General features: G+C 46.9%; 2 protein-coding genes across 22 annotated transcripts in view; one reads left to right on the top strand and one right to left on the bottom strand.

Annotated features, from left to right (window-relative positions):
* The window catches only part of LHFPL4 (LHFPL tetraspan subfamily member 4), a 32,098-nt gene extending 27,593 nt beyond the window's left edge, over nucleotides 1-4,505 (top strand). Inside the window, exon 4 of the mRNA XM_060022994.1 lies at nucleotides 66-4,505. Within this exon, the coding sequence (XP_059878977.1) occupies nucleotides 66-166 (101 nt within the window). The 3' untranslated portion in view covers nucleotides 167-4,505. The remainder of the gene's footprint in view (nucleotides 1-65) is intronic.
* Nucleotides 4,506-5,029: 524 nt separating this feature from the next.
* The window catches only part of SETD5 (SET domain containing 5), a 93,048-nt gene continuing 79,816 nt past the window's right edge, over nucleotides 5,030-18,261 (bottom strand). For 17 of the 21 annotated variants that reach the window (XM_060022974.1, XM_060022973.1, XM_060022979.1 and 14 more), the window contains one exon: nucleotides 15,670-18,138. In XM_060022974.1, coding sequence (XP_059878957.1) covers nucleotides 17,530-18,138 — 609 coding nt within the window. In that variant the 3' untranslated portion in view covers nucleotides 15,670-17,529. The other 4 variants (XR_009520910.1, XR_009520909.1, XM_060022991.1 and 1 more) reach the window with 4 other exon arrangements.

The raw sequence follows: 18,261 nt of genomic DNA, 5'->3' as shown, positions 1-18,261 counted from the left end.
GTGGCTGACGGAGCCCCAGTGCCGGGCGGCCTCTGACTTTCTCCAATTCTCTCTCTCTCTCTTAGATTTTGTGGGCTCTACAGTAAGCTCTGTGTTGCGGCCAGGGGGTGATGTCTCTGGATGGGGAGTCCTCCCCTGTCCCGTCGCTCACTCACAGGGACCCTGAAGGCCGGGATCACAGCCCAGGAGTTGACCTGCCCTCAGCTTGTCCTGTCTCCTGCCCTCTCATCCCTCCATTCACGCTCTGAGGGAAGACCCCGATCTTGGACTGACCTCACCTGCTACCTGCCTGCGAGCTCCGGGCTTTGAAGAGAGGCTGGGGCTGGGATGCAGCCTGAGGGAGGGGAGAGGCCCTGCAGAGCCTGGGAGGGTCTGGGTCTGCACCTCCCTCAACTGACCTAAGGGAGACAGCCCCCAGTCCCTGGCCTCCTCTTCCCCTCCAGTCTGGCCAGGGCCTTGCAGAGTCTTCAGGGGAAGGTGACGCCGTGGTTCCCCCACCAGGCTCCCTCAGTCCGGAGGGCTGCTGCCTGGCTCTATCCTCGCCTCCTCTGGTCCCCGCCTCCTGCAGAAACTTATCCAAGACACTGTTCCAGGGCAGCAGACTGGACTCTTTCCTATCTTTTTTTTGGCTGATGGTGGTTCCATCATCTCGTCACAGAGCTCCAGGCGCCACCGGCCTCCCTCGGGCCTCTCTGCTCCTGCTGCAGCCTGGTCCCAGCTCTCCCAAAGGAGTCTGAGCTGCACCGAGGGAGAAAGCACAGGGCCTTCTAGTCAGATGCTGACTGGGGCCCTGTCCACGTGGACTCTGAGCCAAGACAGGCAGGCTCTGGAGGCAGTGCCTGGACTCCTGTCTTGATGGCGCTTGGCCTCTGCAGCTGGGGCTGGAAGTAGCTCTGGGGCTGGCCTGGCCTCCTTCCTGCTCGGATGGCTCACCAGTGACTGGACCCTTGACCCCGGCCTGTTTTGTACAGCGTAGAACTTCTTGGCCCTGTTGTCAGGGTTGGGGAGAGGCGCCCATGAGTAGGGAATTAGGGGATGCGTCGCCCCTCTGCCCCTTCTCGTGCTGTCCCCCCATCCCCTTCTGCCAAGGGCAGAGACTGTCTTGCCTCTTTGATACTTTTCTGCATAACTTGAACTTGCAGGTCACCTCTGAACAGGGTATCCCCTGTCCCCATCCCCAGCCCTAGTAACCCTCTCCCCACCTCCTCCTCCTCCCTGCCCACCTCTCACCTTGCGGTTTGCCCAGGGTCTGCAACCCAGTGGGCACGCTTGGAGCCGAGGCATGAGAGTGTGTGTGTGTGTGTGTGTGTGTGTGTGTGTGTGTGCGCGCGCGCGCGCATGTGCGTGTGTAGGTGTTTATGGGGCAGATGAAGTCTTCTCTCCCCCTCTCCTCCCACCGTGGGGACATCTCCTCCCTTCCTGCAGGGAGCACAGGAAGGAGACTGCAGGTGTTTCTGACCTCCCCTCACTGCCTTGGGGACCTGGTGGTAGAGCCATCTGGCTTGGGGCGTGGACGGCCCCTTCCAGCCCCCATTTTGGCGGCCGGTTGGCTTCATTTCGTGTGCCTACTTCTGTCTCCAGGTACTGGCTGCCTGGCCTATTGAGGGGGGGCATGAGGCCCCTGCAGGCTCAGTGGGGAAGCGTGTGGTCTCCCTGTCATGTCGGCCTCAGCCCAAGGAGGGAGGAGAGCAGCGAGTGCCATGTATTTGCAGCCTTGTGTTCATTTCCATAGGACCTGGACCTGACAGAGTTTCCAAGACAGACCCTAGAAATCCTCTGCCTGAGTCCCCCATCTGGACCCTAACTGGAGTCACATGCTGGGGCCTGGGAGGGTTCCTGAAACCTGGAACTTACTAAGTCCTGACCCCGGCCCTCTCTACTCCCTCCTCCTGGGCAGACACCTGCCCCTTGTGCTCTGGTCCCTGCACTGTGCTCCCCTCTCCCCTGCTCCCACCAGGGTCCCGTGCTGAGTGGGAGGGTGAGGGGAGCCTCGTGAAGGTGTGGAGTGGGGGGCAGAAGTGAGTTCCTCGAAGATCCAAACCAAAGCCCAATGTTGGAGGGCATCAGGGGGAGGGGCCAGGAGCAAGGGATTAGAAATGGGAGGAAGGGGACTTCCCTGGCGGGCCAGTGGTTAAGACTCCACGCTTCCAGTGCAGGGGGTGCGGGTTCCATCCCTGGTCGGGGAACTAAGATACCACGTGCCGCATGGTGCGGCCATAAAAAGAAAAAAGAAATGGGGAGAAGACAGAGATGGGAGAAAGAGAAGAAGGAGGTGCAGAGACAGGGAGAGAAGGAGGGAGGGAGACCAGGCGATGGGGGGTGGGGTGGATTTAGAGGGTACAGAAGTGGAGAAAGTGACCAGAGAGGGAGGCGTGATGGATAGAGCACCTGGAGGTGGGAGGGGAGGTGGCCAGAGACGAGGAAGGAACGGGGATGGGAAGGAGGCAAAGGGAGAGGTGAGCTGTTGGAGGGCAGGTGCAGGGGGAGAAAGGAAGGGGAAGGAGAGGAGGATAGAGGGGACAGGACTCGGAGGAATGGGGAGCAGCTGCTGCGTGCCCACTGTGCGAGGGGAGAGCCTACCACCCACGGGGGCCACAGACCCCTGTGGGCTGCTGGTGGGAAGGTTAGGACCTACCTCCTCAGAGGCGGACGCGGGGCCCAGGCAGCCATGCCCCACCCCATTGGGGTAGAGGCGCCACATCAAGGGAACTGTCTAGGTGATTGCTGAGCAGGTTAGCGCCACTGGAGTGGGTTAGTGGTAGAGAAAGGGAGGGTGGTTCCCCTTGGGGTGGTTGGACAGTGATTCCCTGTTACCATCCACCCAGCCAGCTGCTGTGGGGCAGTGGGAGACGCACCCAGGAGCTTGGGGTTAGGAGGGGAGTGTTGGTGGGGCTGAAGGAACACCAGGGTGCCTTAGGGAAGGGGAAGAGGCTGGAGTGGGTACCAAACCAAAGCCCTGTCCCTGAAGCTTTTTAGCAGAGGTGGGAGCAGAGCGGGAAACATGTTTCAACCAGAGACCCCAGGTGAGGCTGAAGTGTCACCAAGCCGGGGCCCAGATGGCTCTCCGGGGCCAGGAAGCCAGCACAGCAAGGATGTCTGTAGTTTGCTCTCACCCACGTCTGGCAACTTGGCTTAAGCCTTCGGGAGGACGCTGAAGCAGAGATGGTCCGTTCCCAGATCGGTCTCTTGGTCCCTGAAAGACACTGAGCTTTGAGCGGCCCACTGAGGCACCCCTCCCCCAGCCGTGCCTGGACCAGAGGGCTCTGGCACCATCTGGTTTCCTTTGCCTGGTGTGGGACTATCTCAGGAGAGGCCAATGCAGCTCCAACCTAGTGGGGGTTCAGAGCACTGCTTGTTCAAGTCCTTCCGGGTCTTGGGATGTGTGAACTTTCCTCTCTGGGGACCAGTACCCATGGAGGAAAACGCCATGGGTAGGATCAAGATCTTTTTCAGGCCTGCTATAGCCAAGAAGTTGAGAGCTTTTAGACAAGGCTGTAGGGAAGAATTCTTTGGCCACCTTTTGAAGTTCCTACTTGGGCACAGGGGAGTCACCCTTCTCCAGCTTCCAGTGTGAACTGAGAAAGGGAAACCCTCTCTCTGGAGAAGCTGGGACCTTCCCAGCATAAGAAACCTCCGCAGGCCCCTGCCTGGCTCAGGGCTAGCCTTCGGGGGGGACTGGAGTTTCCTGAGAAGGGAACAAGGGAGCCACAGTCCTCCCCTGAGCTCTGATCAGCAGAGGGCCTATGCTGTGTGTCATTAGGATAGCTTGGTGTTGTCTACACCCCATTAGTAAGTTCTGTCTGAACGTGTCCTCACTGTTCATCGTCCAATTTGGTAACATTGATTTTGGTCCAGACCCCTTCTGCTGCTGCTGGGTTTGAGCTTCAGTGCAGGTGGAATGACATTCAAATAAAGAAACACTTTATATCACCCATGCTAGCTTCTCCTTCTCTGAGTTGGCCCCCAGGGGATTAAGAGGGGCGAGATTCAACCTGACCCTTTGTACCAGCCGTGGCTGCGTATTAACAGACCTTATGTGGAGGTAGCCAGACCATGACTGACATGGAACCCAGCACCACTTTCAATCCTGGCTTTCATCCTCAAGGACACCTCATGGCCTGAAGTGGCTGCCTGGACTCGTCACTTTGATCCACAATTTCATTTTAAAGAGACTTCTGGAGATCCCATAGGACTGAGTCACACTGCACACCTAACTGAAATGTAATCTGTTAACAAATAAAATTGTTGTTGTTTCCAAGGCGAAAGGAGAGAAGAGCTGGCAGTCTCTGCCAGCTCCTGATTACATGGGCTTGAAAACAAGGCTCCACCCTTTTCTGCCTGTGTGGCCTTGGTCAAGTCCTTTCACTTCTCTCTAAAGTAAGGAACAAATGAGGGAATGCGTGTGAATTGCTTTGCAGTGTCTTGCACATAGTTAACATGCCCCATGTGTCAGCTACATTGATTATAATTTTTGCACTTGGGAATTGAATCTTCATTCAACACATTTTGAGCACATAGTATCTGCTAGGAACTTAAAGTAATAAAATCAGAGTTTCTGTCTTAAGGGTCTGGTTGGGGAGATGAAGTCTGCCTGGTGCAAGGTACTGTGGGTACCCCAGGTAGGGATACCTTGCATGGCTTTAGGTGGGGTGGGTAGAGCAGGGGATGGACAATTTTAACTGTAGGATGAACAGGAGGTAGGCAGGCAGGCAGGGGCAAGGAGAGCCATTCATGAAAGACAGCGCAGCTTGGGGAAAAAGGCTGAGATGAGAAACCGAAATGAAGCTGTGAAGAAATAAGAGCAATTTAGAAACGCTGAACTGTAAACTGTGAGGTAGGGAGGGTCAGAGATTAATCTGGAGAGATCAGCACAGGCCAGATGATGACTAAGCTCTGATGCTGTGTACAGCAGTTCAGACCTAAGAGCAATGGGGCAGGAATTTAAGCAGGAAAAGGACACAATTAGATAGGCATTTCAGAAAGATCACTCTGGTTGTAGTGTTAGGGGGTTGAGTTAGATGGAGACAATTTTAAGAAAAAGTAAAGCAGAAGTCTGGCCTGAAGCAAGGTGGTGGCAGTGCTTTTGAGAGAGGTAAGGAATTCAATATTTAGGAAATAGAAATTACACTTAGTAACTGACTGATTGTGGGGATAATGGATACAGTGGCGTCAAGGAGGAGAGTTAAATTTTTTGCTTGGGGGGAAAAGAAAAATTTGCCAGTATAGCAGGGGAGCAAGATAATCAGTTCAATTTGAGACATGCATGTGGGACATCCTGGTGGACTGTCCAGTAGTCAGTTGGCTTAATTAATTTGGGAGCTCAAGAGAAAGATTTGGGCCAGAAACACAAACACATGCAGGTAATGGTTGACATATGAAGTACAGATGAGCTTGTTCAGGGTGACTGTGTAGTGTGAAAAGAGCATGGGGCTGCAAAATGCTGGAAAACAACAACATATAAAGGTCAGAGGAATGGATGTCCAGAGAGTCAGAGCTATGACGAGAACCATGAGAATGTGGTGTTAGCGAAACCAAGGATTTAGAATTCAAGGGGAAGGTCAACTGATCAGATGGAGCAGAGGTCCAGAATTAGGGACTTAAAAATGTGTCTCCTAGATTTGGGAACAAGGAAGCTACTGCTGGATTTGGTAAAAGCCTGTTCAGAGGAGTGAGGTTAGAGCCAAAATGAGGTCTGTTCAGGAAGAGAATGGGAGGTGACTGAGTGCGGGTCACCTTCTGGAGAAGCGTGTCTAAGAAGGGAGAATCGGTGACTGGAACTCTTGCAGGAAATCTTAAGTAGAGTGAACAAGCAGTGGACAAATACCAGCATGTAATCCAGAGGAGGAGGAGGAGCTCTGAATGTAGGTCATGGCCGGTAAGAGTTTAAAGATAATGAGAGGATGACTAATGGAAGAGGCGAGGAAGCCTCTTTTTGGGGGTAAAGTACAACGTTTAGGGAGCTCTTGCCCGATGGCGTCCAATTCTTCAGTGAAGCAGGAGGCAACACTGTCTACTGAAAGAGAAGGGAATGAGCAAGGGGTTTGAGAAGAATTATGAAAGTTTGGAACAGTTGCTAAAGGAGCTGTCCAAGGATATAAAAGGATCAAGAAAAGGACTGATGGGTGACCATGAATATGTGGTGACACCAACAGATGGGAGGGCAGGCACAGAAGGTAGACTATAGACTGAAAGGGAGGTGCAAGGTAAGCCGAGTCAGAGAGCCACCAACAGATCTAGGCTGGGTATGGGAAAAGGAGAGCCTGCAATGGGGCAAACTGACGGAGGAAATGGAGAAATCAAGGTGCTAAAGTTTACGTGAAAAAGCTGGAAGGTTAGGAGACTGTATCTAATTAGAAAGTTGGGTATTTGACCTGAATATTCTGAGTAATTCTTATAAAAGACTTTGAGATGTGAGGCAACCTGGTTAGGATGTCTACCCAAATGGTAAGGATAATGGCAGAAATTGGTGTGCAGAAGACAAGCCAAGTTGCCCCAAAAATCAAAGAATCAGAGAGAGAGGTTGGACAGTTAAGATGACAGCAGGAAGAAGGCTGAAAGCGCAGTAACCAATGCGTGAGCAGCAGAGGAAGCAGGGATTTTTAATCTGAGGGATAAGATATATTTTGTCTGGAAACATTTAGGGAGAGCCTCCACGCAACAGGATGTGAGAGAAGGAGCAGCCTCCACGTCAGAGGCTGCAAAGGAGGTGGCGTCCTAACGAGAGAACCATATTCAGTCAAGGCCAACAGACAATATGGAGGAGGTAGGGGTTTGTCCATCAAAGAAAAGAGCACTGCAGAAAAGTTGGGAGGGAAGGATGGTATGTCGTAAAATTAGAGAGCGCTGGGAAGCCAGACGACATGGAGGACTGTCATTTTGGGAGGTGACTAAGGAGCATGAAATTGGTAGAACTCACCAGACTCCAAGTTTCCAACAGAGCTCTAGTTTGAAACCCCTTTCAAGTCCACTGAGGCAGAGCAGAAGGACTGGTGACACCATCTGCTGGCACCCATACAGATCTGGAGTTCTGGAAAGCTCATTTAGGTGCCGAAATTCAACCTGAGTGGGTTGGAGGCTTCTTCAGATTCATTTAGTCATTCAACAAAATATGTGTCAAATGCCTGTTCTGCTCAGGTACTGCCAGGCTCTAGAAATACACAAATAAGTCAGACAGAGACCCCGGGCTCAAATGACATTAGGTCACTTAGTAGCAGGGCTGTTTGCCTGTTTATTGTGGCTATGTAAAGCTTTGTTCTTTGTTTTGTTAGACATATTGCAGCATAAGACAAATGTACAGGCAGATGACCTATTAAACATAACCTTCTCACCATAACCAAAGAAAATCTTGCTGACCGCCCCAGAAGCCTTTCCAGTGCCCCCAAACACTACCCCCCTTCCTTCCCTCCTAAGAGTAACCACCGCCTGGATTTTTATTGTAATCACTTTCCAACTTCTATAATTTTTTTCATCCAAGTGAGCATCTTTAAACAAAATCGTTTAGTTTTGACTATTCTTTGGATATGTCTTTACTCACTTTGTTTCTTTTCATCCCTCCTTGCAATTTGTTGAAGAAACTGGACCATTTGTTATGTAGTGTTCCACAGCTGGGATTTTGCTGGCTCCATTCTTGTGGTTTAGCTGAACAAGTTCCCTCTGTTCTCTGTAGTTCCAGAAAACTGGATCTAGATGCTTATTCACATTCAAGTGTATGTTTGAACATTTTAATGACTGCTTCATAGTTGTTGTTGTTTTTTAATCAAGAGATACATAGTATCTAATTGCTTTTGTGTAATTACGGGTTAAACAATAGTGATGCTCCAAACCTATCATTCTCTTATTTGTGGGAGAGCTTCTATAAAGGGAAACATCCTCATTTTCCATCTAGCCAGATAGTGGTACAACTTGTATAGGAAAGGCAAGAATAATGCTGGAGTATTTCCCTTTATTTTCTAGTTTTCAAAAATAGAGTTGGTTCCCTAACATCCTCCCAAGATGAACAATTATTATGTTTTGGTACCATTATGAACTCATGGATTTAAACATACTTGATTCCATTACAGTTATCATAATTAATGCTTAAAATGTTGTCGCTGGTTAGCAGAAGCCTCTTTAAATTGGTGTGTCTTTTTTTTTTTTTTTTAATATTTATTTATTTGGCTGCACCGGGTCTTAGTTGTGGCACGTGGGATCTTTAGTTGCAGCATGCAGACTCAGTTGGGGCATGTGGACTCTTAGGTGGTTCTCAAGGACATTGGATTCATTTGCTTCCTCTCACATTAAAGCCCTCATATATAATACCACAAATATAACTACTAAAACCATATTATTTTCTGCTTATTTCTTTGTAGTTGCACTGTACTTACATTGCCTAGGTCACATGAACCAGCTGACACTGCAGTCTCACCTTATATTCCTCATTCATTCTTAGTTCTACACGTAGCTAACTGCATATAATTAACTCACAACCAGACTTTCTGTTGCTGTTTCTTAAGATAGTTTGGTCATCCAAATCAGCTCAGTTTCTAACATATTCCTAAGAAAGAATTAACAGGAATAAAGTTTCCCAGGTTCTGGCATAAGGATGACAGTTTGCTGCTATTACATAGTTGGTACGAAACTTTTGGTTCATAGTCTCTTTGAGTATCTTAAATATATTATTCCATTCTCTTTTGCCATAAAGTGTGGCTGTCAAAAAACCTGACAGAGGGACTTCCCTGGTGGCGCAGTGGTTAAGAATCCGTCTGCCAATGCAGGAGACACGAGTTTGATCCCCGGCCTGGGAAGATCCCACATGCCGCAGAGCAACTAAGCCCGTGCACCACAACTACTGAGCCTGCACTCCAGAGCCCATGAGCCACAACTACTGAGCCCACGTGCCTAGAGCCCGTGCTCCGCAACAAGAGAAGCCACCGCAATGAGAAGCCCGTGCACCGCAATGAAGAGTAGCCCCTGCTCCCTGGAACTAGAGAAAGCCCGCGCACAGCAACGAAGAACCAATGCAGCCATAAAACAAACCAAAACCTGACAGAGCTTAATTTTCCTTCCATTGTAAATAACTTTTTAGGCCTAGATATCCAAGATTTTTTCTTTTCTTTAAACTCCAACAATTTTAGAATGTCTTGATATTGGGTTTGAATTCTTGGTTGAATTTACAAGGTATGCATTATGTTCTTTCAGTCTGTAGTTTGAAATATTTAAGGAAAAGTTTTCTTGAATTATAACTTTTGGTATTTGTTCTGTTCTCTTGCTTTTATTTTATGTTGTGAAACGATCACCGCAATGTCTAATCAACATCCGTCATCACACTGTTACAAAAATTGTTTTCTTGTGATTTTTTTTTTTTTTTTTTTCCTGCGGTACTCAGGCCTCTCACCTTTGTGGCCTCTCCTGCTGCGGAGCACAGGCTCCGGACGCGGAGGCTCAGCAGCCATGGCTCACGGGCCCAGCCGCTCCGCGGCATGTGGGATCCTCCCGGACCAGGGCACGAACCCGTGTCCCCTGCATCGGCAGGCGGACTCTCAACCACTGCGCCACCAGGGAAGCCCGATGAGAACTTTTAAGATCTACTCCTTTAGCAACTTGCAAATTCAGTATTATTATTATTTTAAAATTTATTTATTTTATTTATTTTTGGCTGCATTGGGTCTTCGTTGTTGCGCGCAGGCTTTCTCTAGTTGCGGTGAGCGGGGGCTACTCTTTGTTGTGGTGCACGGGCTTCTCATTGTGGTGGCTTCTCTCGTTGCGAAGCACAGGCTCTAGGAGCGCAGGCTTCAGTAGTTGTGGCATGCAGGCTCAGTAGTTGTGGCTCACGAGCTCTAGAGCGCAGGCTCAGTAGTTGTGGTGCACGGACGGGCTTAGTTGCTCCACGTCATGTGGGATCTTCCCAGACCAGGGCTCGAACCCGTGTCCCCTGCATTGGCAGGTGGATTCTTAACCACGGCGCCACCAGGGAAGCCCGCAAATACAGTATTATTAACTCTAGTCAACAGGCTGTATATTACATCCCTAGGACTTATTTATAACTCCAAGTTTGACCTTTTGACCACCTTCACCCATCTGGCCTACCTCCCAACCTCCACCTCTGGCAACCAACCACAAATCTGTTCTCTGTATCCCTGAGTTTTTTTTTTTGTTTGTTTGTTTTTTTAAGATTACCCATATAAGTGAGATCATATGGTATCTGTCTTTTTCTAAATTACTTCACTTAGCATAATGCCCTCAAGGAGCAACCATGTTGTTGCAAACGGTGGGATTTCATTTTTTGCTTATGGCTGTCATTGTAAATATACATTTTCTTTATCCATTCATCCATTTATGGACATGTAGGATGTTTCCATATCTAGGCTACTGTAAGTAATGCTGCAGTGAACATGGGGGTGCAAATGTCTTTTTGAGTGAGTCTTTTTTTTTTCAGGTAAATACCCAGAAGTGGGATTGCTGGATCATATGGTAGTTCTATTTTTAATTCTCTGAGAAACCTCTGTACTGGTTTCCATGGAGGCTGCAAAAATTTACATCCCCACCAAGAGTGCACATGGGTTCACTTTTCTCCACATCTTCATTGAACTGATTTGTCTTTTTGATAACAGCCATTCTAACAGGTGTGAAGTGGTATTTCATTGTAGTTTTGATTTACATTTCCCTGGTGATTAGTGATGTGGAGCACCTTTTATGTCCTGTTTGCCATCTGTCTCTCTTACTTGGAAAAGTATATTCAGATCCTCTGCCCATTTTTTAATTGCAATTTTTCTTTTTGAGTTATATGAGTTCTTTATATATTTTTAGATACTAACACCTTATCAGATATATGATTTGTAAATATTTTCTCCCATTCAGTAGGTTGCCTTTTCATTTTGTCCATGGTTCCCCTTCTTCTGCTGTGCAGACGATTTTTAGTTTGAGGTAGTCTCACTTGTTTACTTTGGCTTTTGTTGCTTGTGTGGTGTCAAATCCAAAAAATCATAATCAAGACCGATGGCAAGGAGCATACTGCCTATGTTTTCTTCTAGGAGTTTCATAGTTTCAAGTATTACATTCAAGTCTTTAATCCATTGAGTTGATTTCTGTACATGGTGTAAGACAGTGGTCCCATTACATTCTTTTACACGTGGCTGTCCAGTTTTCCCACTTATTGAAGAGACTGTCCTTTTCCCTGTTGTATATTCTTGGCTCCTCTGTCATAAATTAATTGATCATATATGCGTGAGTTTATTTTTGGGTTCTCTGTTCTGTTCCATTTATCTATGTGTCTTTTTTTTTTAATACTGTTGTAATCACCACAGCTTTGTAATATAGTTTGAAATCAGAAAGCATGATGCCCGCCTCCAGCTTTGTTCTTTCTCAAGATTGCTTTGGCTATTCAGGGTCTTTTGTGGTTCCACATATATTTTAGGATTGTTTGCTCTACTTCTGTGAAATACGCCATTGGAATTTTGGTAAGGATTGCACTCAATCTTAAGATTGCTTTTGGTTGTCTGTTTATTTGTTGTTGAGTTTTAAGAGCTCTTTGTATGTTGCGTAACAGTCCCTTATTAGAGATGTCTTTTGCAAGTATTTTCTCCCAGTATGTGGCTTGTCTTCTCACTCTGTTAGTGTATTTTTTAGAACAGATGTTAATTTTAAAGTCCAGCTTACCAATTATTTCTTTCATGAATGGTGGTTTTGGTGTTGTATCTAAAAAGTCATCGCCAAACCCAAGGTTTTCTAGATTTTCTGTTATTGTCTAGGTATAGTTTTGCATTTAGGTCTGTGATACATTGAGTTAGTTTTTGTTAAGAGTTGTTTGTTTTTTTCCTTAAATTTATTTATTTATTTATGGCTGTGTTGGGTCTTCATTGCTGCGCACGGGCTTTCTCTAGTTGCAGCGAGTGGGAGCTACTCTTTGTTGCGGTGTGTGGGCATCTCATTGTGGTGGCTTCTCTTGTTCGAAGCACAGGCTCTAGATGTGTGGGCTTCAGTAGTTGTGGCTTGCGGTCTCCAGAGCGCAGGCTCAGTAGTTGTGGCACACCAGCTTAGTTGCTCCGTGGCATGTGGGATCTTCTCAGACTATGACTCGAACCCATGTCCCCTGCACTGGCAGGCGGATTCATTAAAAAAAAAAAAATTATTTATTTGGCTGCATTGGGTCTTCGTTGCTGAAAGCAGGCTTCCTCTAGTTGTGTCAAGCAGGGGCTACTGTTCGTTGCAGTGTGCGGGCTTCATTAATTGTGGCATGCAGGCTCAGTAGTTGTGGCTCTTGGGCTCTAGAGCGCAGGATCAGTAGTTGTGGCACACGGGCTTACTTGCTCCATGGCATGTGGGATCTTCCCGGACCAGGGCTCGAACCCGTGTCCCCTGCATTGGCAGGCAGATTTTTAACCACTGCACCACCAGGGAAGTCCTGTGAAGAGTGTTTAAGGTCTGTGTCTAGATTCATTTTTTGCACGTGGATGTCCAACTGTTCCAGCCCCATTTGTTGAAGACTATCTTTTCCCCACCGTATTGCCCTTGCTTGTTTGTCAAATATCAGTTGATTGTATTTGTGTGGGTTTGCTTCCGGGTGCTCTATCAACCTATTTGTCTATTCTTATTCCAGTACCATGCTATTTTGACTACTGTAGCTTTATAGTAAGTCTCAAAGGCTGGCTGACTTCATTCTTCCCTTTTAACACTGTGTTGGCTACTCTGGGTCTTTTTCCTCTGCCTATAAACTTTAGAATAATTTTGTTGATATCCAGAAAACAACCTGCTGGGATTTTATTTTATTTATTTTTGGCTGTGTTGGGTCTTTGTTGCTGCGCGCAGGCTCTCTCTAGTTGCGTTGAGTGAGGGTTGCTCTTCGTTGTGGTGGGCAGCCTTCTCACTGCAGTGGCTTCTCTTGTTGCAGAGCACGGGCTCTAGGTGCGCAGGCCTCAGTAGTTGCGGCACGTGTGCTCAGTATTTGTGGCTCGCGGGCTCTAGAGCACAGGCTCAGTAGTTGTGGCGCACGGGCTTAGTTGCTCTGCGGCACGTGGGATATTCCTGGACCAGGACTCAAACCTGTGTCCCCTGCATTGGCAGGCAGGTTCTTAACCACTGCGCCACCAGGGAGGCCCTATCTGCTGGGATTTTGATTGGGATTACGAATCTAAAGGTCAAGTTGAGATCAGACATCCTGACATTGAGTCTTCCCATTCATGGCCATGGAATATCCCTGTTTCTTTAGTTCTTTGATTTCTTTCATCAAGAATTCTGTAGTTTTACCCATATAGGTCTTTTAGATATTTTGTTAGATTTATACCTATTTCATTTTTTCAGTTCTTATGTAAATGTTAGTGTTTAAACTTTCAAATTCCAGTTGTTCGTATGTAAGGAAGCAACTGACATTTATATCATTAACCTTATACCTTGCAACCTTGCTATAACTGCTTATTAGTTGCATCTTTTTATTTTGGGGGGGTCAATTCTTTTGGATTTTCTATAAGACAATTATGTCCTCCTCTGTGAACAGTCATTTGTTTTCCCAATCTGTATACCTGTTATTTCCTTTTCCTGTCCTATTTCATTAGCATGCTTTTATCTGTGGGGATATTATTCTGCTCCTTTCTTGTAACTGTTTGGAATTTGACTATGGTACTTTCTGTTACCCATTTTTATGGGTAAATAAAGGGAGGTATGATTTCTTTCTAGTTTCAAGGTTTTACAGCACATTTTTTCTGTATGTGTAGAATATTAAAATATGGACTGTGCAAACAATAGCAGTTGACATTCAGCAGAACAATTAATTTTTTTACATATTTATTTATTTATATTATTTTTGGCTGTGTTGGGTCTTCATTGCTGTGTGTGGGCTTTCTCTAGTTGCAGCGAGCAGGGGCTTCTCTTCGTTGCGGTGCATAGGCTTCTCATTGCGGTGGCTTTTCTTGTTGTGGAGCATGGGCTCTAGGTGAGCGGGCTTCAGTAGTTGTGGCACGTGGGCTCAGTAGTTGTGGCTCCTGGGCTCTGGAGCACAGGCTTAGTAGTTACGGCACACGAGCTTAGTTGCTCTGCGGCATGTGGGATCTTCCCGGACCAGGGCTTGAACCCATGTCCCCTGCGCTGGCAGGCGGATCTTTAACCACTGCGCCACCAGGGAAGCCCCAGCAGAACAACCTATGACCAACTTGTTTCTCTCAGGAGTTAAAGAACAAGGTAAGTTATTTAACACTTTTATGGACAATCCTAGTTTCACTCATTCAAAATACTTTATTTAATGTGATCCTCCACCTCTCCTGCTCAATTTGGATTCTATCAGGAGTTTCTTTTCAGTGTGGAGCTCTGTCCTGGGAGCTTTGCTGTTTAGAATTGTCTTGGGCCCAGACTGCTCCAGCCCCTTCAGACTTACCCAAGCACCTTTGCCCGCACTGCAAATCCCTTCTAGTTTGACTGTTGTTCTCAAATTGGCTCGCTGAACTTCCAAGTGAGTGCTCGTTTGGAGTTCTGAGACCCATCAGACACACCATTGCTTCCTCTGGAACAGAACGTGATACCATGAAGGTCTTGTGGCTATTGGTGTTTTGAGGCTCATGGGTATGTGTAATTTTCCTATAAAGTTGCCCAAGGTTTTGTATCTCAGAGTAAGTTTTGAGTGTAGGAGCAGGGAAAAGTTATAGAGGAACACCATCTCCTTCAATAACTATGCTTTTTCTCCAAGCTGTTTCCTGTATTCATCTTCAGCACAGGAACCTTTCTGTCTCTGAGCCTCATAGCAGGTGATGAAGGCTGTGCTGATGAACTGATAATCAGTGTAGTTTCAAAGTAAATGGCCTACTCCATTTGGACAATAGTGCATTTTTTTCTTCAGGGTGACCTTTAGTAAACAGAGAACCATGCACCATCAAAATGATGCCTGAAGGCTAAAAAGCCCAGACTGCTTTTTAAGGCAAGAACTGGTATGATATACTTTTCCTGCTAGTTAAGTGATTTCTAGTCAGTTTCAAAGCATCTCTAGCTATCTCTTTTTGTTTCCTGGGTAAACTGCAAAATTTCCAATACTGTCAGTTGGAGCCTGCCATTTAGAAGAGAGAAATCTTGGACACATTATATCCTCTGAAACTAATAAAAAATTATAGAATGGGAATAATATACCTACCTTAACATATTCTAAGGATGAATGAGACAACCAATGACATAAATGGAAGAGCCTGGTTAACTGTGAAGTTGTATACAAGGTGCACTTGCTTATTTCTTTAATACAGTTCAGCTTCTAATATTTATATCACATCGAAAGCAACGTACCTAGTAATAGAGAAGGAGGCTGTCTTATCTTCATATTCCCAGCACCTTACATATAGCCTAGCACTCAGTAGCTGTTTAGTAAAGGATTATAGCCTGATCTTAATCATAAAATGGTGAAGGAAGATCAGTCTGTATTCCTGACCCCATTATGGACAAAACAACACCAAGAGCACAGTCTCCTGAATGTGGGTCCATCTTTGCTCTCTTCAAGTAAGGACAGCGTTAGGAAAACCAGGCAAGCCAAGGTCACAGAACTGGACAAAGAAGTTCTCAACTTATGATTATTATGGTTAAGAATTTTATTATCAAAATTATTACATCTCTTGTGAAAGTTCAAATGTTACAGCAAGGTGTAAACACTCCACTTGAGAAAGAAGTGATACTTCTTCCCTTCCAAGAGTCCCCCCCACCCCCCGCCCCCACCCCCCCCCCAGAGGTCTGGTCTTGACAGCACCCTGCCCACACAGAGTGGCTGGGGTCTCTGCACGTGCCAGGCAGGGTGAGGGCCGCCTGCCCGCTGGCCTCTCCCCTCAGTCAAAAGCCAAGGGGAGAATGCAAACCCCAGCCCAAATGGAGAGACATTTACATACGTTTTATATAATATACAAAGAAACCAGCATCCCAGGCAACATGATTTCCACTCCCAACGCTCTCCCAGACTGATGGGTTTGTGGGGGAAACAAAAAAAAGTATTCTGCTGAAGTCTCAGCATTAAAAAAAAATCTCCCCTCATTTGAGCAAACACCTGATTTCAATTTTGAAAAAGTGAAATTTTGTAACAGTCACACACAAAGAGAGAAGACTGTGCATATGATAGTTGTAGGAGAGGGTAGAAAGAAAGGGGATGTAAGAGGCTGAGGGAAAAAAGGAGAAAACAAACTGGAGGGAAGGAAGGAGGGAGACTCACAGTATTATCTTGTCCAAAAGAAAGAAGTAAGGTCCACTGCAGCACCAGGGATTACACCTGTCAGATATCTGCTACCCCTACCATGGTTATAACTGAATACAAAATTAGATAAATAAAAACACGCCGGATATTACAGTAAACAAGTGAAAGAAATAAGCTGGCAACCGTATGGAATTTAAAAAGATTGTGTACCCCACCTGGCTGGCTCCAGGGCTCCTGCAGGGGTGTACAACAGGCACAATGCACTGATGGGGAGAAGCCAGTCTGCTCTCATCTCTCATCCAGAACAGTGTTATTAGGTATGTGGGTGGCTTTATAACACTCTCACCTGGGCCACTCTCAAATAAGCATCTCCCAAAGAAACGTGGGACATGCCACACACAATCACAGCCCTGTCGGTGCCATTCCACAAATGCATCTTTCCACTCTTACCCTGCAGTCACGAGTGCATGCTCCCCAATCATGGAGGCAGTCCTACTCAGGGGATCGTCAACTCCTGATTAATTGGGAGTAGAAAAAATAAAATTCAAAGAATTCCCTAACCACCTGGGACCCTTCCTAATCAAATTTATTGCCAAAAGCTGATAAGTAGCAATGCAATTGGCCCATCTCAGTTACATCTCTTTTCTTTGCCTACTTACTTCATAGATTACTGAGCTGTGAAATAGCTTGGGGAAGGGGAGTGGGATGGTACCAGCTGGGGGCTCAGACAATCTACTAGGACAGTCTGCTCCTGAATAATCAAGAGTTGACCATGAGCTCTTCCTCAGAGATCCAGGCACCCCTCAGTCAAAGCACACTCCAAGCTTCACTATCCCCGCCTCTTTCTTGGTGTTTCTAAGACAAAGGTAAGGAATATTCTTGGGTGGACACATCTTGGCCAGATAACTGCTTTTGGAATGGTTGTCTTATATACCTACCTTTTTTCTTAAGTGCATAAAACCCTAACACTACTCAGATGGCTTGGGGCTTTGAGATTTGCTCTTCTCACCATTTTTTCCTTTGAAAACTTTTTTTTTTTTTGATTTAAAAAGATGTCCTCACTGCACAAGTGACTACAGGATACAGGCAAGGATGGGAGACGGAGGCTTCAACACAACTCATTGCACTTAGAACCATTACTAACCGAAACACCATTTGCTTGTCAACAATGTACCCTTAACAGCAGGGAGAAACTTCTTTATAGTCTCTGCTTCAGACAAGATTTACATCTTTCTCCAAGGCCAGAGCCAGTCACGACCACAAGTCTTGTTTCTTGTTGACCAGACCCAATCCTCTGGCACCTTGTACCCCCTCCCCCAGCAATATGCTCGGCCTAGGTTCCAGAGGCAGCTGGAAGGAAGCAGCTATGGGCTCATTCAAGTTCTGTTTGCCCAAATCCAGAAGCCCTAGGAAAGTCCTGTCTGAGTCTTGACCCCTGACCCCTGCAGTGGCTGGAGCCGGTACTGGTGCACACCCCCACTCCCTCGATGTGGGTAGTGCTGTGAATTGGAAACCGCAGATACCCTGGAGGCCTGGTAGGCAGCTGACTGCCCAGCACTGGGCAGACTGATAGTCCGGAAGTCTGATGGCAATGACGACCTAGAGTTCTGAGGAAAGGAGGTGGAACTCAGAGTTCCTGTGCTGGACTGGGAAACCGAGTCTGAGGTCGGCGAGTCTGAGGGGCCCTGCGGGGTAGGGCTAGCAGCACTAGAAGGGCAGCTCCTCCTTGGAAGACTGCTGCCGGTGCTGTTTCCAGAATGTGGCTGGCTGCTATAATACCCTGGTGTCCCCGTAAATGGGGCCAACGAGTCTGTGGACACAGGGTGGGCAGGGCTGGAATAGGACGTGGAAGAGAGGGAGGATTCTGAAGAACCATGAGAAGGGGGGTTCCCAGGTCTCAGTGCAGTAGTTCGATAACTGTATCCCGGAGACTGGGTGGGATGTCCTCTAAAGGGGGAGGAACTCTGTTGAAGGAGGCTTTGTGATTCTGTCCGTGGACTATCACACTGCAGGAGCTAGAAAGAGTTGGGAGGAAAACATAAGGAGGTGAAAAAGTCCCTATTTAAGCCATTTAGGCTTGTGAATATTTAAAATATCCTACTTTTTCTTCATCTTCTTAAACATTTGTTCTTTTTAGG

The sequence above is a fragment of the Delphinus delphis genome, chromosome 10, assembly GCF_949987515.2.
Source record: "Delphinus delphis chromosome 10, mDelDel1.2, whole genome shotgun sequence".
Classification (NCBI taxonomy): Eukaryota; Metazoa; Chordata; class Mammalia; order Artiodactyla; family Delphinidae; genus Delphinus; species Delphinus delphis.
This window is presented reverse-complemented; position numbering and strand designations above follow the sequence as displayed.